The 26,915-nt window shown below is 37.9% G+C and overlaps 1 protein-coding gene across 3 annotated transcripts in view; it reads right to left on the bottom strand.

Annotated features, from left to right (window-relative positions):
* LOC131045309 (uncharacterized) overlaps nt 1-26,915 on the bottom strand; it is a 366,281-nt gene that overhangs the window by 276,900 nt on the left and 62,466 nt on the right. For all 3 annotated transcript variants that reach the window (XM_057978877.2, XM_057978878.2, XM_059217093.1), the window contains exons 6-7: nt 22,347-22,461; nt 22,079-22,116 (exon numbers count right to left, since the gene is read on the bottom strand). In XM_057978877.2, the coding sequence (XP_057834860.1) occupies nt 22,079-22,116; nt 22,347-22,461 (153 nt within the window). The remainder of the gene's footprint in view (nt 1-22,078; nt 22,117-22,346; nt 22,462-26,915) is intronic.

The following is a 26,915-nucleotide window of genomic DNA, read 5'->3' on the forward strand; positions in this document are numbered from 1 at the left end:
AGTTGTGGTGAGACTTTGTGCCAATTCAAGTTGTTATGTGACGATATTTTTTGAAGTTGATTGTGAGTTGCTCTATTGTTCAAGACAGATTTAAATTCAATCTTGCAGACTTTGAGTTGCTAATTGTATTTAGAGTTATATGTTTGGTTTTCAGATTTGGTCTTGCAGACTTTGAGCTGCTTATCATATTTGAAGCTTGTGTGGAAAGCTTAGGTGGGAAGATAGCTTGTGACTTTGTGTTGCTTCTATTTTTAAGACTGGTGCATGTAAGGTGAAGTGCATCATGTAGTTAGACTTTGAGCTGCTACATATTGTGCTTGGTTACTAGAAAATCATCTAAAAAGGTTGATAGGAGAATAAATAATTGAAGACTTTGAACATTCTTTCTGTTTTCCCGTCCCAGGGAAGTGACGGAGGTCTTTGTGCTTTCATAGAAACTTTGTTTCCCTTTATGTTCCAAAAATCCTACAAAAAAGTCTCATTTCTGTATTTGCTATTATTTATTTCCAATTGCTATTACTTTTATGTGAAGAGAAAAGAGTATAGTTTTTCTTGAAAGAAGAAGAAAGACCATTGTCTCACGCATATTAGATTAGTTTAGTTTGTAGATAGGGGAAGCCTTCCCTAAATTAGGAAAGTATCATACTCACACACTGTGGCTAAAACCACAATTTTGCACATCCCCCAGGTGTACAAAATTTTCAACCAACGGGAAGATCGGAGAGAACCCAGGTGTTGTTCTTCAGAAGGCTCTGGTATTCTGCGTCCATTGCCTGTACCCACTTTGGAATCCCTTTTGCCTGTACATATGTTTGAGGCTCATAAATACTATGAATGTTGGCCATGAGAGCGAAATTGACTGTAGACTGTTGTTTGCTCTTATTTTTGGACAATCTACCCTCAATGAGCTCATCAGGACAAAGATCGTTGATGGTCTTAGCCCACCATTTACGCCAGAGAGTAGAAGAACCAACATCAAATGCAAGAGGAATAACTGGAACTAGAGGTGGAACGGGATTTAGAACATGTGGAAGATTAGTATCATCCGGAAGAAATTCAAGTAGTGCATCATCAAATTTAGAATTCGCATCATCCCTCCCATCAGGTGAACCAAATGGAAGACGGACACCCAAATCAAAAGCATTCAAAGGCTGATCCTCAGAATTCTGCTCAGACGAGAAAAGTTGAAATGGTCCTCGTTCTTCATCAAAGACAACATCACGACTAAAGATAAGACGATCAATGTTTACATCAATCACCCAATAAGCCTTGTGATTGTCACTGTACCCTGTGAACATAAGCTTCTGACTCTTGGAATCCAGCTTAGAACGCTTTTCATCTGGAATCCATACATGTGCTAAAGAGCCAAAAACTTTCAGATGATTGATCATGGGTTTGCGACAAGTCCAGGCTTCCTCGAGAGTCTTCCCCTTAACAGTATGAGTGGGAGACCAATTAAGGAGATAGACTGCAATATATACTACTTCTAACCAATACTTCTTAGGCACATTCCTGTGTTCCAACATAGACCTAGCCATTTCTGTAATGGTGAAGTTGCGACGTTCTACAACGTCGTTTTGTTGAGGGGTGTATGGTGTGATTAACTGACATTTTATACCATGTGTGTCACAGAAAGTGGAGAAAGCAATAGAACAAAATTCCCCCCCATTATCAGACCTAAGAGTAATAATAGAACAACCAAACTCTTTTTCTACTAAGGCCTTAAATTTCTAAATGTCATGACCCCCACATTTTGTAATTATTTATACCTTCCATTTATAAGAAATGATTCATTATTTATATTAATATAATAATCATGCTCTAGTTATTAAATTAACGTTACCATAAAATATTATTAAATATATAATTATTGATACATAATATTTATTATATAATGTGTGCTACAAAATAAATATAAAATACACAACATAAAACTTAATACATTATAAATTATCACCATGCGATATCATTAAAAAGGAATCCATATTAATAAAACAAAATGCTTATAAAATGTCAAACACATTAAAATAACGCTAAACCTTAACTGTTATCGGGTTTGTTGCAACCCGCAAAACACATGGCATACAGCGAAGGGTTTGAGGTGGATACGGTGCGTCGATTTAAGGCACCGAAAGGAGTTGCGGGAGAACCAGGGAGCGGTGACTCCCATAGCCGCCACCTCACACCTCTCCCTCAGCAGTCGCGACCCATGGTTGGGTCCACGCGACCCTCCCGTGGGTATTTAAGCTTAATGCGCGGCGGGCGACTAGGAAAAGAGGACGAAACGAACAGGGATAGAAGTAAAGGCAGGAGACGCAGGTAAGTAATTTAGATCTACAATAATATTTTCATACATCAATGGAGTTACATGTTTGTAAATAGATAAGGGTTTATTTCGTAGATGCATAAATTTGTGTAGCTATTAATTCAAAATAATTATATTTAAAATGGTTAAAATACATTGTTGATATAGAAATTAGATAATGAACAACCCATATATATATATATATATGTATGTATGGGTATACCATATGAATACAACTACACATATTGAATAAATTAATAAATAATATACAACTACTATTTAAGGATGAACCACATTATGCAATTAAAGACTAGAGGAATGATCACTACCAAGATAATAAATAAAGCAATTACATATCCAAACCCAGTGAGATAAACGAGGAATTAGGCAACAAGGATAGCAGGAACTAGGCCTCTGTCAGGTAGGCCACCCACTGCAGTTGACAAAGGGCTTCTGGCAATAGGGCCAAGGGGGAGTGTACCGCCCTTGGGCCTGATAAGCGCTACGGGCATCCTAAGGTAGCTTATCCTCTTGATCCCACTAGGAATTAAATATGGAATTGACTTATTGATAACAAATGAACTTAAATGAATTTTGACTAATTACGCCCTAGATGAATTAATCAATCATTAAAATTCATTGTTTACATGTTTTATTAGATTTGCGAAGTCGGGACATTACACTAAAATACAGGAAACACATCTGATTTCTGACTAAGAAAGTACACCCACATTTTATGACTGAAATCATCAACAAAAAGCAAGAAATAACTGCACCCAGCAACAAAAGGTGTATTCATTGGACCACATACATCAGCATGGACAAACTGTAGTACCTTAGAGGCTCGCCATGAGTCACCATCCTTGAACGATGTCCTTGGTTGCTTCCCAGCCTGACAAGCTTCACAAACTTGTTGATTCTGAGTTTGAATTTCAGGTAGGCCATGTACTAAATCTTCCTGAACAAGCTCAGCAAGGTAGTGAATGTCCAGGTGACCATATCGTTGATGCCATAGACTGGTGATAGAGGAGGATTTAGCTACAAAAGCATGCTCAAGAGAATCACCCATATCCACAAGTTTGTATAGACCATGATCCTCAATGCCAATAGCTACAGTAGTACGTGTCGCACGATCAACAATCGAACACTTGTGGGAACTGAAGATCGCATCAAGCTGAGGAGAATGCCACATGATCTGACTCACAGAGAGTACGTTTAGTTCCATACCAAGAACATAGTATACATTGAGGAATATAAGATTCCTCCCACCAGACTATATCTAAACATTGCCGTTTCCGACAACGGTATACTCTTCACCTCCTCCAAAAATGACTGAATCGGTATAGGGAGAGAATCCTATAAACCAATCACGCTTGTGAGTGAAATGCCGAGATGCACTAGAATCTACATACCAGGCATAAAACATCACATGGTTTGCACGTCTTTTAGCCATGAAGGCGTAAAGGGCAGACTCTTTCTACTCTATGTGCTCAGCGACATTGGCTTTAGGCTGAGACCCTCCCTACTTCCGTTGTTCGGAAGCTATTTGATTGCAATAATCCTTGATCATATGGCCATATTTATGAAAGAAGTTGCATTGAACCTTCTTCTCCTTTGAAGCATCCTAAGATTGACTGGAGCCCTTCTACTGAGATGACTGAGATTTGCCCTTATCCTTGTGAAAGGATTTGGCTGCAAAAGCTTGCTCTGAGGAGGACGAAATGGCAATGCTACCAAACTATTGTTTCCAACAATCCTGGTGTAGAAGATTGGTGCACAACTATAAAAATTTCAGATCAACATTCGTTGAAGTAATGCTGAGAGTTTCTATAAAGTGCTCATAGGATTTAGGCATACTCTTCAGGGTTATTACTACCATATCCTCTTCCTCCATTTTTCGACCAATAGCTTCAAGTTGATCTTTCGTATGTCCTTAATCTTTGTGCGATTCTCCTGTAAGGACATACATTCATCCATCATGATGGAGAAAAACCGGTTCTTCAAAAAAAACGCTCGGCTCTTGTCAAACGTCTCATGCAATTCCTTCAAGTGCTTCCAGATCTCTGATGCTGAATTGCTAGAGGGAATCTGAGGCAATTGGTCATCCGTGACGGAGAGCTTGACGAGCATGAAGGCTTCCCGATTCTACTCATCAAACTTGTCCTAGCCTTGTCCAGTTGTAGTAGGACAAGACACTTTTCCAAAAACAAGATCATCAAGGCGGCGATATTCGAAGATTGTCATCATGCACTACTTCCAGGTGTTATAATTCTTGTCATTGAATCTCTGACTGCCTTCCAACATTAAGTTGGTTAATGACGCCATCTTGCAGGCTTCCCAATGCATGAAAAAACAAATTTTTAAAGCCGTGAAACCAAAACAAAGGCAGAATCAAGTACAGACTTCGAAAAAGATGAATTACAAGTGGCACGTAACCCGAGGTACAGATGTTTGCAGATCTAGAAAATTCCAACAGAGACCCAAAAAAATATGGGAAAAACCCACAAGGAATTTGCTGTCAAAAAACAATTCCAACAAAAACCTGAGGATTTTTTTTTGCAAAAACCTAGGTCATGGAAAACTTGTGCAGAAGCTGTGAAAAATCCATAGATTTGATGAAGAGGAATTATGAGGGTTGGAAAACCCTAGCTGTCACTGGAAGAAGACCCAGGAAGCACATAAAAGAATTCGACAAACATAGAGGCCGAAGCAACAAAATCTACAGTCACGGGTTTAAAAAAATTCATGAAAAATCGCAAATCGCGACACAAAAAAATGTGAAAAATTCTGGGCAGATCGCGTCGCGCAAGTAAACGGAGGTCACAAAAGAACAAAATAGCGGTCGTGTGAGCAGATAACCACGAGCCGCATAAAACACAATAACACAGTTGCGTGAAAAAACGCAAAAAAGAATCACGCAGGCAAGAGACAATGCACAAGAAGAGACAATCGTGTAGGAAAAACGACAAACAGGGCATGAAAAGAAGTCAAAAAGCCACGTGAAAAATCGTGCATTATAGACTTGCGCCTTCCAAAAAAGACCCTGTGAAGTCTAAAACCCTTGAATGCGATTTTCAAGCAGACTAGGCCATGATTTGAAAAAATATACGACCAGAAAAATTCGAAATACAAAAGAAACTTTTTAAAAATTCCTTCCAAAATTTTTGAAAAACTTTCTGACGATTTTTTTGTGTTATGGCTCTAATACCATATTACGAAGAAGTAATTGGTAAAAAACTTAAATGATTATTTACAAAGATCGAAAAGATATTATAGAGTTACAAAGACGATGTTTCTAAATAAGAAACAATCATAAAAATAGAAAGAAACTAATATTACTATATATTTACATAATTGACCATTAATAATAAGAATATAACATATTCTAACAATTTCATGGCATTGTAAAGGACTTCTGGCTTTTATGAGTTTTTGGGAGAACAAGAATTTTGAGTTGTACAACTCTGCAAAATGAATGCAAAACATTTTTGGAGGTGTTTCATGGTGTTAAGTGCTCTTTGTTGTTAACTTGTCATATAATAATGTTGATGACATCTTTGTGGTATTTAATCCCAATTTCATGAATGGCAATGGTCAAGATTGAATAGTTTTACTAGAGCATATCCTTCTTCGATATCTTTGAAGTGCATGTGTTAGATCTAAATCATATTTCATCATCAAGTGTCTTATGCGTAGTCTTTGATCTTTAATGGTGAAGTGAGTAAAGTCATACCCTATTCGTGAAACCTCAATAACACTTGTACATTTGTTGTGAAGAGTTTCTTTTTGTTGATTGTAACTAGGCTTATAGGGGTTCGGATTGCTTTAAGGCAACATCTGAACCCCCCCTTTAGGACCGGGTCCTATCCTAGGGTAATGTGACCCTTTCACATTGCCACGCTATGCCAAAATACATTGCATTTAATTATTGGCACCAAAACCAAGGAGGCCGACTTACATTTCAAAGTGCAAAAGATGCATATAAATAAATGACAATTTGTAAGTCAATATACAATCATTAAGTTCACATAAAAAGGCGATTTAGCTCTGCTGTGCGAATTCAAGGAAGAGTGCGAACTATTTCAAATTGGTGGAAAATTGTATTTCACATTGGTGCGAAATTGTCATGAGCCATAATTAGGTCATGTACCAGTGTATTGTATTATATCATAATAATAAATTATTGGAAATAATGAATGAATAATAACGATTAATAACGATTATTTAATCAAAATAATAATATGAAGGTTATATTTAAATAAATAATATTTAAAAATGATAATTGACTTAAATAATAGTATTCACATAACATTTAAAATAATCTTATGGCAATTAATTTTAATAGTTATTTATTTTAATAAATAACTATTAAAATAAAGGTTTGAATATTTAATAAATAATAAAAGTAAATAATATTTGAATTATTAAGGATACTAAATAACATCTAAAAATTAACTTAATTAAGCTCACACCATAAGGTTGGCAATTAAAAATAATTAACCATTCATAATAAACATTCAATAAAATAAACATAGCATCCGAAATATTGCCGTGACCCTTCCCTGCGAGTGCGTGAAGCAGCATGGAGCGCATCCGCACTAAACACGTCGCACTAGCAGAAGAGTGCGACCCGTCCGAAGCAGGCTATATGTAGGCGTCCATGCTGGAAGAAGGGGGAGGCTAGGAGGGGAGGACGGAAGCAAAGGAGAATAGCATCATAGAGGAAGACAGAGACCAGCGGAAGTTCATGGGAGGAGAAATACAGTTGGGACCATTACCCAGCAAACAATATACATATGCCAGTCTGGGAGGAACATATATATTGGGGGAATAACTGCCATTCAACCCAATTCAATCAATCGAATTCATTCTAAAGTGCGGTGCAAATTACTAGAGAATTGTCTACTATAGCGGCAACAAAACACACATGCCAGGTATATTATAAATTAGGTAATACTGAATAAATCCTTCACAACTATTAATGATCAAGCATTATGCATTAGGATTACAACTAGCCTAGCAAAAGAATAGTGCATAATGTCATAAGCAGTTCATGGTTAGAATGCACACAGGCAAAAAGGGTCCACCCTTTTATTAATCTATTCACTGTTACACATAATTGGGAAGTAATAACTAATATTCAAAGGATAAACAAATGTAACCAAACCGAATTAACATTAAACCAGTCCATCATAGCATATGGGAAAGAGGAGAGTAGGTAAGAGGGTAAGCGGGTATCTAAGCATGTCCAAGGGGAATAAACCTGGAACTTAGATTTGCCGTGCCAAAGGCCCCACTATGTCTGCCTTAATGTTCCTCTATGATGATAAATATATGAGGAGAAAGCATGGTTAGAGGAGGGGAGTCGCCCTGAGTTTCCTTGTCCAACTCTAGGATGACCTGTTCGTAAGGAAGGCATGTTAGGGAATGGAAAGTAACTATCACGGGGCTCCTGGCCCCCTCTAGTACAGCCTGTTTAAAGCCTTAACGAATATTCTTTTTTTTCTAATTTAAGGTAAGAGCAACTGGATATCATCACCATTCAATTAAATAGCTGACTTATGTTGCAGGATTTGAGTAACCAAAAGGTTATATTTAAATAAATAATATTTAAAAATAATAATTGACTTAAACAATAGTATTCACATAACATTTAAAATAATCTTATGGCAATTAATTTTAATAGTTATTTATTTTAAATACAACCTTCATATTATTATTTTGATTAAATAATCGTTATTAATCGTTATTATTCATTCATTATTTCCAATAATTTATTATTATGATATAATACAATACACTTGTACATGACCTAATTATGGCTCATGACAGAAATTGTCCAAGAGGACATAGTGGTTTTTATGCAAGGCTTTGAAGCATACAAGGGACAGATCTGATATGTGAAGATCAGATTCAACCTAAGTATTGTACTTATATTTAGAGGAGAATATATAATCTGACCTGTGGGTCTTTCATGCTAGGTTTTTCCTCTTTGGAGGTTTTCCCAGGCTATGCTTGTTTGTCTACTATTTTATTTCTGATTTATGTTGGCTTATTAAATACTGCAAATCTGATTACAATCTAGGGCATAATTAATCTAAGTTGATTTAATAAAATACTGCAAATCTGATTGCAACCTAGGGCACAATCAATTATATAAATCTGATTAATATATCTAGGGTTTAAAATTACATGGTATCAGAGCTATAGGTGTCATTAACTTCTGATTTTAGCAGATCGATTGTTGCATATAGCTGTTGTTTGTGTTCAGATTAAAGATGTCAGGTTTGAAGGCTGAAGATAGGCTTGAGGGAGCCATTGATTTTGCTGCTTGGAAAGTTCGTATTCTGTTGATCCTTGAAGAAAATGACCTACTAAAATTTGTAGAAGAAGAAAGGTTGTCTCCTCCAGAAGATGCTGAGGAGCTGAAACTGTTCAAGAAAGATTCCCTCAAGGCTAAAAGGATCATAATTGAGTCCGTCAAGAATCATCTTGTCACTATCATATCAAAGTTTACATCTGCCAAAGAAATGATCAAACACTTGGAAGGGATCTATGAAGTCAACAATCTCAGCAGGGCTCTTGCCCTAAGACAGCAACTTCTACACATGAAAATGAAAGAAGAAGACTCAATCATTGCCTACTTCATGAAGATCAATGAACTAAAGGACAAGCTAAGCACTCTTGATTGCCAAATCTCAGATAAAGACCTTGTTATGATTGCATTAAATGGTCTACCAGATGAATGGGAACCATTCATTCGTAGCATTGGTCGAAGAGTCGATCGTCCCAACTTTGAGCGTCTTCAATCTGATTGCATCGAAGAGGAATCTCGAATTGAGGTAAGAGGAAAACTCAATAACTCTCTCAAAGATAATCATGTTCTCTTATCTAAATCTAGGAAAGGTGGTCATTGGAAGAAAGAGAAGCAAAGATTTTAGTTCCTCCTCCTATGATCCAAGGAAAAAGTCAAGAGATTCCTCTCACATTCGTCGCTTCAGATGTGATAAGTATGGTCACTATGCCAGAGATTGTCAAAATAACCCAAAGGAAAGGGAAGCTAACTTAAATGAAGTTGCCGAACAAAGTGAAGACTACCTTCTTATCTCTGCTCTTTCCAGCAATGTTCCTACGGACAGCAATATGTGTATACTTGAGAGTGGTGCCTCCAGACACATCTCAGGATTTCGTGAGCATCTCTCAGATCTGATTGAAAAGGACACCAATCTTCATGTAGTAATCGGTGATGATGCTCGATACTCCGTAAAAGGTTCTGGCACTACCTCTTTAAAACTAAATTCTGGTATTTCCTTACAACTCTGTGATATTCTATTTGTACCTGGTATTAAAAGAAATCTTATTTCCATTTCGGCTTTAGAAGATAAGGGTTTGCAAATAGCATTTTCTGAAGGGAAAGTACTCGCTTGGTCTAAGAAATCTAACTTCAAATCTGCTCGTATTATTGGAAATAGATGTGATAGTTTATATAAGCTTGCAGCTAATCCAATTCAAGCTCTCATTCATGAGAATGTAACAACCCAACTTGGCTCTCCTCTGCTGACTGTTTCTTTTGAATGCAATAGATTTGAATTTGTTTTGGTTTTTGAATGTTTATAGATTTTTTTGTATTTTTTTTTGGTAATAATGAGCAATGAAACAATACTGGAATAAACTCCTATGCTTAAAATAATACTGGAACAATAATATTACTGCTGGAATTAATTTACGAAACTATCAAGGGAATGTTTGTTCTGTTTTATGGCCAATATGCCTGGAAAACAAATTCATTACAATGTAAGCTAAAAACCTGATTTTTGCTGTCCCAGTAGTTGAAAAAAATCTGCCAACTGCAAATTTTAATTTTTTTGAAAAAATACTATTCACGCGGTACTGTTCACGCGGCACTGTAGCAGTCCGTACGGCGGTACTGTAGCGTTTACTGTAGCAGCAATTGTATTTTGAAATGATTGCTTCAATTCTGATTTTTAATGGCTGCCAAATGAAACTGTAGGTCTGCAATTAATATATATTCGAAAATCTGCATACCCTAGATGTCTTCCCTTCTTTTTAAAGCCCAAATAGAACTCCAGAATGAAGCTCTCCTGAAATGCCAAATTTAGTGGATATTTCACCACCTCAAATGGTTGCAACACTGAAGAATTGTCGCTCTCCAATGGCTGACTGAATCAGAAACCCTTGGCTTCTTCTCCCAAGTTCATAACAAACAAATATCAATTCTCTGGATGGATGATATAAAATGAGCTCTTAAGTCCCTCGAACACTTTCTTGGCCAATGTGGGATTAAAGACATATTCACACATTATAATATTAAAGTGACTTTATTATTATAAAGTTACTTTATAACTTTATAATAACATTAAAATATTTAAATAAATCACTTAAGCCACTTTTAATTAAATTAATTAAATATAAAGTCACCTTTTTTTAATTTTATTTTATTTAATGACTTAATAAGAAATTAATTTAATCAATTTCTCCTTATTTCTCCACTTAGCCTTCGGAGAATGTAAAGGCTAAGAACTCCAATGAGATGCTAAAAAGGTGGGGACATTACAGTCCGCCCTTCCTGAAATTACTTGTCCTCAAGCAACTTCAACTCCGGATGCTGCAAAATCTCCTCATTCTCCCAAGTAGCATCCTCTACTGGCAAATCCTTCCACTTCACCAAATATTCCCGGATGTTACGTCTCCTCAAGTTCCTTTCTCTAAAATCAATGATAGCCTCCGATATCAAAACAAGTTTTCCCTCATCATCCAGGGGTGGTAGTACTGTAGAAGGCACAATATGATGTCCTAGCGCCTTCTTGAGGCGTGACACATGAAAAACGTTGTGCACCTTGCTCTCCGCCGGTAAATCTAACTCATAAGCCACCTCTCCCACTTTCCTGATAATCCTAAATGGACCATAGTATCGTGGCTTAAGTTTCTCGGCACCACTCTTCTTGAGAGTGGATTGACGGTAAGGCTGCAACATAAGATACACCATATCTCCAACCTCAAAAGTCCGCTCAGTCCTCTTCTGATCTGCATACTGCTTCTGCTGATTCTGTGCCTTAGTTATATTATCCTTGAGGGTCTTAACAATGTCTTGACTCTCCTGTAACAAATCACGTGCACTGGGCACTCTACTGTCACTCAAAAGCAGATCCATAAAATTGGGTGCCTCATACCCATACAGGGCCATAAAGGGTGACATCTGAATAGACATGTGATAAGTGGTATTGTAGCAATACTCACAGAGATAAATCCACTTTACCCATGCCTTCTGTTGCCCTGCTATATAATTTCTGAGATATCCCTCCACCCATTTGTTCACTATCTCCATCTGACCATCTGTCTGAGGGTGGTAGCTAGTACTCGGAGTGAGCTCTGTCGCACACAACCTGAATAGCTCCTGCCAAAAGTGACTCATAAACCTGCTGTCCCTGTCACTCACAATGCTCCGAGGTAAGCCATGTAATCAGAATATCTCCTTGAAGAACAACTCTGCCACCTGTGTAGCAGTGTATGTAGCAGTGATCGGAAAGAAGTGTGCAAACTTCGTAAGGCGATCCACAACCACATATATGCAGTCCCTGCCTTGGGCTCTAGGCAGTCCTGTGATGAAGTCCATAGACAAACACTCCCACTTCCTATCAGGAATCGGAAGTGGCTGAAGTAAACCGGCTGGATAGGAGTGTTCTTGCTTATTCTGCTGGCAGGTGGGACACTCCCTAACATACTGAAGTACCTCTGCTTTGAGCCCTTTCCATGTGAAGCGCTCTCTAATCTGCCGGTATGTCTTGTAGTAACCAGGATGTCCTGCCATAGGTGAATCATGAAAAGATTTCAGAACCATCCTCCTCACTGCTGATCCTGGAACCAAAAATATTCACCCTTTGTAAATGATGAGCTCATTCACAAGGGTGTATCTGCTGTCCTGAATATTCCCATCTATGAATCCAACTGCCCAAGTATCCTTTGCGTACTCTGCAAGGATCAAGTGTCTCCAATCCTCTGATATGTTTGTCAATAGGCTCAAATGGGGCCTACGTGATAAGGCATCAGCAACTACATTCTGTGTCCCCTTAAAATATGTAATGTCAAAGTCATAGGACTGCAACTTGCTCACCCACTTCTGCTGCCTATCATTGAGATCTCGCTGCCCCAAAAAGTATTTTACGCTATTATGGTCGGTTTTGATACAAAATTTGCTACCTACCAAATATTGCCTGAATTTAGCCAAAGCATGCATAATAGCTAACATCTCCTTATCATATATGCTGAAGCTCCGCTTTGGCCCTCTCAATTTCCTGCTCTCGTAAGCAATAGGGTGCTTCTCCTGCATAAGCACCGCTCCAATGCCCTCCCCGGAAGCATCACAGTGTAGCTCAAAAGGTTTGCTGAAATCTGGTAATGCTAACACTGGACAAGAAGTCATCAACTCCTTAAATTTCTCAAAACACTCCTGTGCCTCAGGAGTCCACAAGAAAGCTCCCTTTCTCATCAAATCTGTCAAGGGTGCTGCATGCCTAGAATATCCATCCACAAACCTCCTGTAGAAACCACATAATCCCAAAAAGCCCCTCAACTGTGTAAGGTTCACCGGTGAAGGCCACTCCACAATGGCATGAATCTTTTCAGGATCCATGCGTACGCCCTCTGCACTGATGATGTGACCCAAGTACAACAACTCTGTCATGCCCAAATCACACTTCAACTCCTTTCCATACAAGGACTCTCTGCCCAATATATCCAACACCGTGTCAAGGTGAACCAAGTGCTCCTCCCAAGATCTACTGTACACCAAGATATCATCCAAGAAGACAAGTACAAATTTCCTCAACTGAGGATGGAAAACCCGATTCATTGTTGCCTGAAAAGTAGCAGGTGCATTAGTTAGCCCAAATGGCATAATTACAAACTCAAAATGGCCACAATGACATCTAAAGGCTGTCTTCTCAATGTCTTGCTCTCTAACTCTGATCTGGTGATAACCCGATCTCAAATCTATCTTTGAAAAGAAGCAAGCTCCATGAAGCTCATCTATCAACTCATCGATCCTAGGAATGGGGTACCTGTTTTTAATTGTCTTCCTATTAAGCACCCTGTAATCAATGCACATCCTCAATGTCCCATCCTTCTTCTTCACTAAGACCACTGAAGAAGCGAAAGGAGACTTACTTGGTCTAATGTGGCCCATAGCAAGTAACTCCTTTACGGTTTTCTCAATTTCATCCTTCAACCTCTTCGGATGCCTGTAAGGTGTAATCATGATGGGTTTAGCCCCCTCCTCTAACTCAATGATGTGCTCAATACCCCTGTCTGGTGGTCTACCTGGTGGAATGTCACTGAAAACCTTAGAGTGTTTAACTCTAAGCTCCTGAATATCAGGAGGATATTCAATCTTCTGTTGTCCCTCCTGTGATGGCATCAACATGCACTCTGCTGCCCACTCTACCTGATCATGTCGAATCAATCTAGCCATCCTCCGGAAAGAAACCATCCTGAGATCACTGTCCCTTATTGCCTTAAGAATATGTGTCTTCCCATTCACTTTAAACCTCATCTCCATCTCCTTGAGGTTAACAGTGAACTCCCCAATATCATGCAACCAACTCATCCCAAGGACTATATCTGTATCTCCCATAGGCACAACATAGAAATCTGCCTTAAAGTCATAATTATTAACTTTCAATGGGAGTCCAGTGATCTTACGATCACATTTGAGGACATAGCCATCAGCTACCCTCACTCTAATTCCCCCAAACTCCTCTGTTTGTATGCCATGCTTCTCCACCATCCTAGCATCAAAAAAATTATGAGTGGCACCTGTATCAACCAAAGTTATGACTCGCTGTCCAGCAAGCACTCCTCTCATCCGGAATGACCCTTCCTGCCTAATACTAGTGAGACGAGCTTCCCTAAGTTGCCCATCTCCTTCCCCATCCTTGGACTCCATTTTAGACAAGTTTTCAGCCTTGTCTTCCTCTTTTTCACCATCTATTTCCTCTATATCAGACTGCTGATCTGAATTCTCTGATTCTGATTCCTCATAGTATGCCCACATAACTCTGTTAGCTTTGCCCTTTGGTCTAAGAGGACAATCATGGTTTGCATCATAGGGTCCCTTACAGTAGAAACATAATTTTTTCTTCCTCAAATCATTTAATGTTTCCCTGTCAAAAGGTGCTGGAGTTTTATCTTTAGAATCATTTTTAAAATCAGTCCTCTCTGGTTTTTTATAAAATGGTTTGTTATCCTTACTAGAAGATGCTCCTTTGGACTGAAATTTGTTTGTTGGGACTGCATGTTCCATACTTCTTGCCTTTTTCATAGCTTCCTGTAAAGAAATAGGATCAAATGCCTTTATCCAACCTCTCAGTGGTTCGGATAGGCCCTCAATGAAAAGAACTATCAATCTACGCTCTGAAATGTTTGGCACCATGACTGCCAACCACTGAAATTCACCAATGAAATACTCCAAGTTGCCTGTTTGTTTCAGTTGTGCTAAGTCCCGGAAGTAAACCTCTGGATCTTTTTTGTCAAATCTTTCAACCAACCTATCCACGAAGTCCTAGTACTCTGTCACCTGATTATGTTGAAGTGTTACCATACCATGGTACCACCAATCATGTGCTACTCCCTCCAAATGCAAAGTGGCGTATTTGATAGCTTCAATCTCTCTCATTGGCCTCAGTGCCAAAAATGTGTCAAGCTTATGAATCCAAGCTTGAGCTGTCATCTTACCACTCCCATCAAATGTAGGCATAGTAAGCTTGCCTGTAACTCTATGCAGCTCACTATTTTGACCTCTAGGCCTCCTATCCTGTCTGAGTGACCTGTAATGCTCTCTCCTCTGATTTACAAACCTCTCGAATGTCATCCTCTCTCGTACCTGTGGAGTTAATAAATCCCATTCGTCATTCGCAGCCATGAGGATATCTGCGAACATCTCCTCTCCTGGTTCTCCTGTAGGTGCTACCTCAGGCTCATCTCTAATGAAGGTAGGACGTGTAGGCCTGTCTGCTATCCTGGAATGAGTCCTATGAGTTCTAGGTGACCCCACTGCACTCCTGTTATCCCCTTGCTCCTGATTCTGTCTGTCTTGTGGGTTCATGCGCTCAATCATGGTGGTGAGTGCCTGCAAGGCCTGAGCCATCTGCTGCTGTCCTGTAGCCATTACTCTGAAAAATTCCCTTGTTTCTTGCTCCTCGTTCCTATCGCCTCTAGGTGGGCTACCCCCTTGCCTGTCACCCATGGTGCCCGGCTGCCTGTCAAATTCTTGTTCCCTGTCAAACAAAGCTCGCCTGCGAGTGTAATATCTGTGAGAGCCAACCTCAAGCGGCTGCATGTGATTGCTAAACCCTCAGGATGGCAGGATTTAGCTCTGATACCAATGTAAGAACCCAACTTGGCTCTCCTCTGCTGACTGTTTCTTTTGAATGCAATAGATTTGAATTTGTTTTGGTTTTTGAATGTTTATAGATTTTTTTGTATTTTTTTTTGGTAATAATGAGCAATGAAACAATACTGGAATAAACTCCTATGCTTAAAATAATACTGGAACAATAATATTACTGCTGGAATTAATTTACGAAACTATCAAGGGAATGTTTGTTCTGTTTTATGGCCAATATGCCTGGAAAACAAATTCATTACAATGTAAGATAAAAACCTGATTTTTGCTGTCCCAGTAGTTGAAAAAAATCTGCCAACTACAAATTTTAATTTTTTTGAAAAAATTACTGTTCACGCGGTACTGTAGCAATCTGTACGGCGGCACTATTCACGCGGTACTGTTCACGCGGCACTGTAGCAGTCCATACGGCGGTACTGTAGCGTTTACTGTAGCGCGGGTACTGTAGCAGCAATTGTATTTTGAAATGATTGCTTCAATTCTGATTTTTAATGGCTGCCAAATGAAACTGTAGGTCTGCAATTAATATATATTCGAAAATCTGCATACCCTAGATGTCTTCCCTTCTTTTTAAAGCCCAAATAGAACTCCAGAATGAAGCTCTCCTGAAATGCCAAATTTAGTGGATATTTCACCACCTCAAATGGTTGCAACACTGAAGAATTGTCGCTCTCCAATGGCTGACTGAATCAGAAACCCTTGGCTTCTTCTCCCAAGTTCATAACAAACAAATATCAATTCTTTAGATGGATGATATAAAATGAGCTCTTAAGTCCCTTTTTATTCTTTCTTATGAGAGCTCGAACACTTTCTTGGCCAATGTGGGATTAAAGACATATTCACACATTATAATATTAAAGTGACTTTATTATTATAAAGTTACTTTATAACTTTATAATAACATTAAAATATTTAAATAAATCACTTAAGTCACTTTTAATTAAATTAATTAAATATAAAGTCACCTTTTTTTAATTTTATTTTATTTAATGACTTAATAAGAAATTAATTTAATCAATTTCTCCTTATTTCTCCACTTAGCCTTCGGAGAATGTAAAGGCTAAGAACTCCAATGAGATGCTAAAAAGGTGGGGACATTACAGAGACCCCTGAATCATGTGAGCTATGGCATAGAAGATTGGGTCATCTCCACTTTCAAGCTCTTCCCACTCTCGGTAAAATGGTCAAAGGCATGCCTAATCTCAGTTTATCCCATGATGATGCTTGTAAAGGTTGTGCAATGGGTAAGAATGTAAAGAATCCCTTTCATAAAAGTGATAGTAGGGCTAAAGAAAAGTTAGAGCTTATTCATTCAGATTTATGTGGTCCTATGTTAGTAGCATCTCCTAGCGGTTTCCTATATTATGTTATCTTCATAGATGATTTCTCTAGGAAAACATGGATCTATTTTCTTAAAACTAAAGAGTCTGAAGAAGTCCTAAACAGATTTAAAGAATTCAAAGCCTTAGTTGAAAATACTACAGGAAATCGAATTAAATGTTTGAGGTCTGACAATGGAGGTCAATACACCTCAGGTAGCTTCTATGACTTTTGTGTTAAAGCAGGAATTAAGACAGAGTTCTGTGTTCCCTACAACCCTCAGCAAAATGGAGTTGCTGAAAGAAAGAACAGGACCATTGTTGAAGTTGCAAGAGCCATGATACATGATCAGGACTTGCAACCTTTTCTATGGGCAGAAGCATCCAAAACCACAGTTTATATTCAGAATAGATGTCCTCATCGAGTCCTAAAGGATGTGACACCTGAAGAAGCCTTTTCAGGAATCAAACCAAACATCAGTCACCTAAGGATATTCGGAAGCCCTGTGTATGTTCATGTGCCTAAAGAAAAACGAACCAAGATGGATCCATCTGGAAAGAAAGGCATCCTAGTAGGATACAGCGAATCTTCCAAAGCCTTTAGGATCTACATTTCAGGTCAAAGGTATGTTGAGGTAAGTAGAGATGTAACTTTTGAAGAAGATATTGCTTTCAAAAGATCTAAAGGTTCATTAATCAACAATGATGATATGGTAATGGAAAAACAAGATTCAATTGTTGATGCTAACCCTGAGTTACAAGAGGAGTCTACTCATCTTCCAGATCAGGAAGTTCAGAATGACTCATCAGAACCCATGCAATCTACCGATATACCTCAGGATATTGTGGTCTGCAAGAAGAGACCACTTTGGGTTAGAAATACAATTCAAGATGCTGAAGGGTTTGTTGCTCCCAGAGGAACCTTCAAAAATAGCAAGAGTGTCCAAAATCACGCCAACTACATTTTTGTGATGTGCAATATAATTGAGTCTGAACCCCACAATATCGGAGAAGCTATGTCCCATCATGCTTGGAAATTAGCCATGGATGAAGAGTATGGGTCTATCATCAAGAATGATGTCTGGGACAATGTACCCAGACCCAAAGGTAAGTCTGTCGTTTCCTCTAAAAGGTTGTTTAAAATTAAACATAATGCTGATGGTAGTATTGAAAAATATAAAGCTAGGTTTGTAGCTCGTGGTTTTTCTCAAAAGGAAGGAATAGATTATGAAGAAACCTTTGCCCCTGATACTAGATATACCTCTATTAGGTCTATAATAGCTATTGTTGCAGCCAAAGGTTGGGAGCTGCATCAAATGGACGTTAAGACAACCTTCCTTAATGGTGTCATTGAGGAGGAAGTCTATATTGGGCAACAAGAAGGTTATGTAATCCATAAAAGAGATTCTCATGTTTGCAGGTTGAAGAAAGCTTTATATGGGCTCAAACAAGCTCCTTGCGCTTGGTATGAAAGAATTGATAAGTACTTACTAAGTTTAGGGTTTTCCAAGAATGATGTTGATGCTAACATTTACTTGAAAATTTATAATGATGAGATGCTTATTTTAGTTTTGTATGTAGATGATTTATTTCTCACGGGTGAAAATAAATTAATCATAAGATGTAAAAAGGAATTAGCGTCAGAATTTGAAATGAAGGATTTAGGTCTAATGCACTACTTCCTAGGGTTAGAAGTATGGCAAAGAGCTAATGAAATCTTTCTAAGTAAGGGAAAATACACTATTGATATTTTGAAAAGATTTAGAATGATAGACTGTAAACCTATGCGTACTCCTATGGAATCTAACTTAAAGAAGTTAAGTGTTTCTGCAGCTAACTCGGATTTTGCAGATCCTTCTGACTACAGGCAGTTGATTGGCTCCCTGATGTACCTAGTCAATACTAGGCCAGATATCTGTTATGCTATGAATGCTCTCAGTTAGTTCATGAGCTCACCTAAACATGTTCACCTGGTTGCTGCCAAGCACATTCTAAGATACCTACGTGGCACGATTGGTTATGGGCTGAAGTATTCACTTAATACCCCAATCCTCTTGAAAGGCTCCTCAGATTCAGATTGGGCAGGAAGTGTCAAGGACAGGAAAAGCACTTCAGGCATCTGCTTCAACTTGGGCTCCGCAGTGATCTCTTGGGCATGCAGAAAGCAATCTTCGGTAGCATTAAGCACTGCAGAAGCTGAGTACATTGCCGCATCTGTTGCATCCAGAGAAGCAGTGTGGCTTCGTAAGCTCCTTGTTGGATTATTTGGTCAAGTCAATGATCCTACCACCATTCATTGTGACAATCAAAGCTATATAAAGATGTCAGTAAATCCTGTATTTCATGATCGGTCCAAACATGTGGAAACTCACTATCATTACATTCGGGTTATGGTGCAGAGAGGCGCCATTCATCTAAAGTACATTAGCACAGATGAACAGATTGCTGACATCCTCACCAAACCTTTATCCAAAGTGAAGTTCGAGTACTTCAGAGATAGACTTGGTGTCATGGAAAACGGAACCCGGATTAAGAGGGACCTTCAATCTCAGTGACTATTGGTATCACTTTGAATCATTCTTTGCTTGTGTGCAAGAATGAACTACATCCAATCTATGCTTGTGTGCTAGATGGATAATTGTAATAATGTAAAGACCCACTAGTGTATTACACTTTCTATGCTTGTGTGCTAGAACCATCCTATGCTTGTGTGCTAGGTGGAAGATGTAATTCTATGCTTGTGTGCTAGATCCATTCTATGCTTGTGTGCTAGATGGAACTTAAAGGTTCAGATTATGTATTCTCCTCCTCCCTAGTTAAGAGGGAGTGTTGATTGTAACTAGGCTTATAGGGGTTCGGATTGCCTTAAGGCAACATCCGAACCCCCCTCTATGCTTGTGTGCTAGATCCATTCTATGCTTGTGTGCTAGATGGAACTTAAAGGTTCAGATTATGTATTCTCCTCCTCCCTAGTTAAGAGGGAGTGTTGATTGTAACTAGGCTTATAGGGGTTCGGATTGCCTTAAGGCAACATCCGAACCCCCCCTTTAGGACCGGGTCCTATCTTAGGGTAACGTGACCCTTTCACATTGCCACGCTATGCCAAAATACATGCCATTTAATTATTGGCGCCAAAACCAAGGAGGCCGACTTACATTTCAAAGTGCAAAAGATGCATATAAATAATTGACAATTTGTAAGTCAATATACAATCATTAAGTTCACATAAAAAGGCGATTTAGCTCTGTTGTGCGAATTCAAGGAAGAGTGCGAACTATTTCAGATTGGTGCAAAATTGTATTTCAGATTGGTGTGAAATTGTCCAAGAGGACATAGTGGTTTTTATGCAAGGCTTTGAAGCATACAAGGGACCGTTCTGATATGTGAAGATCAGATTCAAGCTAAGTATTGTACTTATATTTAGAGGAGAATATATAATCTGACCTGTGGGTCTTTCATACTAGGTTTTTCCTCCTTGGAGGTTTTCCCAGGGTATGCTTGTTTGTCTACTGTTTTATTTATGATTTATGTTGGCTTATTAAATACTGCAAATCTGATTACAATCTAGGGCATAATTAATCTAAGTTGATTTAATAAAATACTGCAAATCTGATTACAACCTAGGGCACAATCAATTATATAAATCTGATTAATATACCTAGGGTTTAAAATTACACTTTTAATGTTTTAAAGCATTTTCAATCCTTTTTTAGTTGAAGTAAATCAAAAATCCTCAAAATCCCCCATCGTATGAGGGAGCTCCCCTCTCAAACACAGAGGAAGCTCGCGGTTTGTGATTGGTCTATCCAACTGTTGTAAAGAGTTTGTCACTTTTTCCATTGGGCAAATCATACTATTTTCACAGTGACAAATCTGTTTACCAACAAGACATAAATTGAATCTTATGTGAGGGTAAGTGCAGATTGGAACTGGTAGAGTTCGAAATCTGTATAATATGTATATGATACGTTTGAAGAATTAAAAAGGAGAGAGGCCATTGAAAGGCCATGAATGTTTATAATATGATTGCAGAATTCATGAACGTATTTGATTGGACTAAAGTTGTTTTCTAAACTGCAAAATTTGTGTTGAATTGAAAACAGAGAGTCTCTGTTTTTGTTTTGGTGTTTATTAAGTTTTGAAATTGAAGGTAGAAGATTGCATTTCTGCATCACCTATTTTTTAAGAGCAAAAACACTTTCTGTAGAAGAGTGATTTCGTTTTTTCCCTGGCAATTTCACTACATAGTTAAAATTACTCAGTTTTACCTTTGGATCTTCCATCTTCTGCCATAGCCTGCACATCAATGTTGCAAACTATCTGATGCACACTCCAGTGTCCAAGAGCCTGTCCCCCATTCCAAAATCTCTTCAAACATGCCCTGAAGTACAAAAATGGATGCTTTTACAGATCATCTGATCATATTGATGTAAACATAGAGTTCCTGAAAGGCATCTCCCAATATTCCTGACTGGCTATATGTTTACAGATAATCCTATAGAGTTGCCTAAATAAGTTGTATCTAAATAATATGCTTGAAATATTGATCACTTGTAAACCATTCACGTGCATATTTCTTTTCTAAATGTAATAACCAAATTCTAACATGCTTTCATCTTTGAATTTGTAAGTCTAATATAAATAGCATATCATGTAACCCTAAGCTCTTAGTCTCAAAGGCTACCTAGATCCTTCAATGTTGAAAACATTGATTTACATTTCAAACGTTACTGCCTAGGTTAATATGTTTATTATCATTCAAAAACCCTCAGGGTCCATTTCATCATATCCAAAGAAAGATGCAAGGATAATGAATTTCTAAATTGCTAACAGAAGCAATGATGAAATCAAAGAACCATTGAATAAAATTGACCAGACTCGTATTACAATTTCCATTATCTTTTCATCCACCTGATATATCCCAGAAATTCTTTTATAAGCAAATGCTGCCTTACCAAAATAAAAGCAAAATATATTACTGAGAAATTTCAATAAGGCAAGCAACATCATAGTCCAAGGTGATAATGCACTTACTCTGTTGAGGTACGAAGTAGCTCATAGACCATGTCAGTCTGCAAAACAAAAAATAAAAATAAAAATGCAATTAGATTTCTGTAATTAAATATAAGGTAAAAAATTACAAGAAACCATCCTTTTGACTCTTAATGTTTTTTTCTCTCCTCGATAACCCATGAGAAATGAAATACATCTAGGACAATAAATCACAAAAGAAAATAGATACATAAATAAATCCCAAATAGGCAATAATAAAATAAAAAATAAAAGTCTAGGCAGAACAAACCTGTAAAACATTTGGCAGGTTCAGGCGCTGAGCAAGTTGTGTGGCAATAGTAGATTTACCAACACAAGCAGTCCCACAAACAAGGATTACAAATGGCACCCTTTGATGATGAAACCTATTTTGCAAGTTAAAGCCAGCATCTTAGCAATCACACTAACACAGAAACAAGCGAAACAGAGTTCTTTGTTGCTCCCTTTCCTATCTTCATATTATCCATTGCAGAGGAGAGATAGAAAAGAGAGTTCAAACAAATAGATTCTTAAAAAAGACAGAATAAGTAAGAAGAAAAGAAGATTATTATTTGTACCAAGAAAATCCTACGATTCTACAAGCTCTATTAGATGAAACAATATGAACAAATGTAACATAAGCAAATGGTACTAAACTGCAAGAAGAGATAGAAACCACTTAGCATGACATAACATTGGAAATGTACACAGAAGTATAAAAATTATTTACTTTAGATGCTGGCCAATTTTTCACTGTTGGTAAGATGCTTCAAGAAATTGTCTCCTCAACAAAACCAAATCAAACTCCATTGATTAGCATGGTTGTTTAAGTCATTTTGAAGTGTAACTGAGGCAACCTCCTGGTATCTGACAAAATCAAAAGAGCAGACTGAATCTAGCATATTTGCCAGAATTTCAAACAAATGCCAATAATTTGGAAGAGGAAGCTGTAGTCAGCATTAAGGTAATTAGTTTGTTGATTGGCAAAGTTAGTACCCGATGGTAAAACAGTTGACGATTGCTGACAGTTGGTAGTTCTCAACAACCACTGGCCATCTTATGTAGGATTCCTGAATCATATTGTAATATCTGGTGAATGCAATGAATCAACAAATCTTTATGGAATTGCTGCTGTAAGTTATTATTGGTTTCTGATTTATCATACTATTTACTCTGCCATAATCATTCGTGTAAAAGAAGTTAGTAAACATTTGGTGTTGTTGCCTCTAAGAACCCTAGTAAAACACAAAAGGATGGAACGAGTGGTGATATATTGGGACAGCTTGTGGATGAACCTATACAAGCCAACGAATAAAGGGGAGACGAGCTCACACGAGATCTGGAGAACTTGTGGAACATTTCCATTCAAGAACATTTTCAAAGAGAAGTGCTCAAGAGAGAGATCCCTAAAGATGCCATCTAGAACAACTAAACCATTAACAAGGAAGTTGACCATCTTTTGCATTGATAACCACGACACTTTGCACGCCATTTCATTCTCCTACAAGAGCTTTTTGCAAAAAACGAACAAGATCAACATAGACAACAGATAATACAAAAGTGTGAAGAGAGGAACCGAAGGGAGGAAGAGGAACGTGATACCAATAGGAGATGCACTTCTGGGAATTAATGCCCTTACAACCTAGTAAAAAAGAGAAGCGATTTCCAAGCGGTCAGGGATCACTAGAGGAAAGAGATAGACAGTCCCTACGGATAAGAGAGCAAAGAGAACAACAACTAAGATTGAAGAGAATTGTTGGAGACACTAAAGCATTCTTGACAAAAAGCCCGAGTGATGCAGAGGTAAGGGCAAATAAGATTTGAAAGTTAAGAAAAACTTGTTTAAACACTCTTCACAATAAGGAGATATGGTGAGGATGAAGTAACATTCTAGTCTCTCAACAACCTAATGGGTCTTAACATGGTTTAACACTTACAAGAACAACAAAAACTTGACATTTGTGATTTGACACAATACCTCAAAGCTAAATGGGAGAATGTTTATGTGTTTCCAAGGTCTAGTTATGAAACTTCTTCTTTGTCTATGACTGTTCCTAAGACAGAAACAGTGAATACTCTTAGGACAGTCAACAAATTTGATCCACTAAACTCAAATAAGGGTACAAAATCAGAGTGTTATGGAGCATGGGGACTCTATGCATCAAGAACAATCTCCCATGGACTCATACAAACAAAGACAATAACACTTTTTATAATTCTTTACTGGTCTTGATAGAAGTACCTAAACTATGACTGCACTTTCCTTAGGACAGTCATTAAGATTTAACAAGTCCAATGCAAATAAGGGGTATGAGACTGCTGTAACTTGATGTTAGGGACCCCAACCTGTTGGTTGAAAATTTTGTACACTTAAGGAAATATACAAAATTGTGGTTTCAACCACAACACACGGGTAAAAACTCTTCTAATTCAGGGAAGGCTCCCCCTATCTAACTAAAACTGAAATAAAAACAGGATGGTACAGCAGTCTTCATTCTTTCTTCAAGGAAGCCTATATCCTTTTCTCTCCTTAGAAAAGTGATAGCAAGAAAATATATAATAATGGTAACAACTTCAAATGAAAACGAGAGAAAGTTAATGAAGTTTCCTGAAAGCTCAAAGACTTCCGTCACTTCCTTCGAGACAAGACAGCAATATCAAGCTCAAAGATTTGACTATTGGAAGTCCTATCTACCCTTTGCTATACTAAATTTTACAACGAATAAAATACAACAGCTCAAAGACTGGAATGATTTATTCTTTCAACACAAAGACAAGAACTAATGCAAGTTCAAAGACTTGCTACTATTTCTTATCAAACAATAATTTTTCCTCAAGAATATACGCAAGCTCAAAGACTTGCTGCTCCTTCTAGAGATTTTCCTATTTTAATTAATCTTCTCTACTTGCAGCTCAAAGACTTCAAATCAGATTAGACTAAGCTCCTTTAGAAACACCTTACATGGAAGAAATAAAAAGATTCAAACTCAAACATGTAGCTCAAAGACTCAAAACTTGAGTAATCCTTCTTTATTATTCATCAAAAACTTTCAATCCACATACATAAGCTCAAAGACTTCTTGCTGTAAATTTGGCAAAGTTTTTGCTTGCTTTTCCAAAAGATATCTATTTCAATAGACCCCTCAAGTATTTATAGAAGAGGAGCCTTGAGAAAAAGGTGGGAGGATCCTAACTAACTTGAGAGATTCTCTCAACCACCAAGACTCATTCAATAACTAACTGAGACTTCATTAACTAACTAAGAGTTACTCCAACTAACTAAGACTTATTCCAACTACAGTCCTAATCGGACACAACTTGTAGTTGACTTACATGTAATTACAAAAGTGCAAGTAATGTGTAACTTGCACTTTACAAAAAAATACTTTTACATGTAACTTGTCAAAACTAAATTACAACTAAAGATTACAAAAAAGGAATATTTAACTAAGTGTTGAAAAACACTTAAGTTGAATTTTGTGAAGACACAAATACTTGAAATTTCCGGATGCTCGCTTGTGGTTCCTCGGGATTCGGTTCATGGGTGTTCTTGGCAACAACCATAGTCTTCACAATAGTGTCCTGACAGCGGAGGAGCGCAGAATTGTTTTTATCCAGGATAGACTGGGTTTCATGCAAAAAGCCTTGGTGTTTTCATCAATGCTTGAATCGAAGCTGCCGAGAATTGTTCGCTCCTCCATTCATTATGAATCCTCATCTATAAATCAGCAAGAACTTCTTCTTCTGGAATCAGCTCTCCATCCCGACTTACTATGTTGCAAGAGGCCCTTTCACAATGTGAGACAATATCTCGGTAAACTTCACCCCAGAATCTCTTTGCATCACCGATCTCCTCAATGAGGGATTTAAGAACAAGGATCTTGTTTTCCAGGAGTTCTTCAAATTCTAAGTACATGACCCTGGAAGAGATGATGGCGTGCTCCTGTAGAACACTCAACTGTTGTTGGGGCATGGTACGCCAGATTGTCAAATTTTCTTCAACACTTTCCAAGTTCTTTTTGAAAGTATTAGAAATCTGATCCAATTTCTCCTCAATAGTCTCCAACTTTGACATTATCTGAAAAATGTCTTTCATTACTTGTACACATTGATCATGAAGTTGATCAATCCAGGAATCCAGTGCTTGTACTTTTTGAGCAGCCCTTTCCACTCCACGAATCGATTCTTGGGAACCAGAAGAACCTATGGAGTTACTCCCTTCAGCAGCAGGTTTTGTGATTTTATGAATGGCTGCCATAAGCTGTCGGTTTTCCTCTTCTAGCTTTTCTTTGCTAGAAGATCATCACACCTTTGCACCAATGAAGCAACAGAAAACTGAGCATCATGTTTAATGACCTCATGCGTTTGCTTGCAAAATAAAGCCCATGCCTTAATCATTGATTTGGTAGATCGTGTGTGCAAACCGGACCGACAAGGGAAGAGAGAAATTGATGCAAAAATGGGCTCACAAGTGAATTTCGTGTTTTGGAAGTTGCATTACATGCGTGGGGAAAACAAAAGCATTAACTTGCAATTGCGGGGAACAAACGTGCAACTTCATATGTGTAATCGGTAACTACAAGTTTGCACTTGTAATTGGACCTTTAAAACTCATTTTCAAGTGTTTTTTGAGTGCATTTTGGACCAATTTCGGGTTCTGGATGGCTAACCGCAGGTAGACTTTAAATGGGGAAAACGAATGAAGGTGAAATGAATGGATGAAATGGTATGCACGGATGATGGAAATGAATATGAAAAGATTTTGGGAAGATCATCTTCAAGAAAATGGGAAGAAATTTTCAACATGTAATCCGGTTCCAAAAACCCGATTTTGAAAGGA

Source organism: Cryptomeria japonica, chromosome 3 (assembly GCF_030272615.1).
Source record: "Cryptomeria japonica chromosome 3, Sugi_1.0, whole genome shotgun sequence".
Lineage (NCBI taxonomy): Eukaryota > Viridiplantae > Streptophyta > Pinopsida > Cupressales > Cupressaceae > Cryptomeria > Cryptomeria japonica.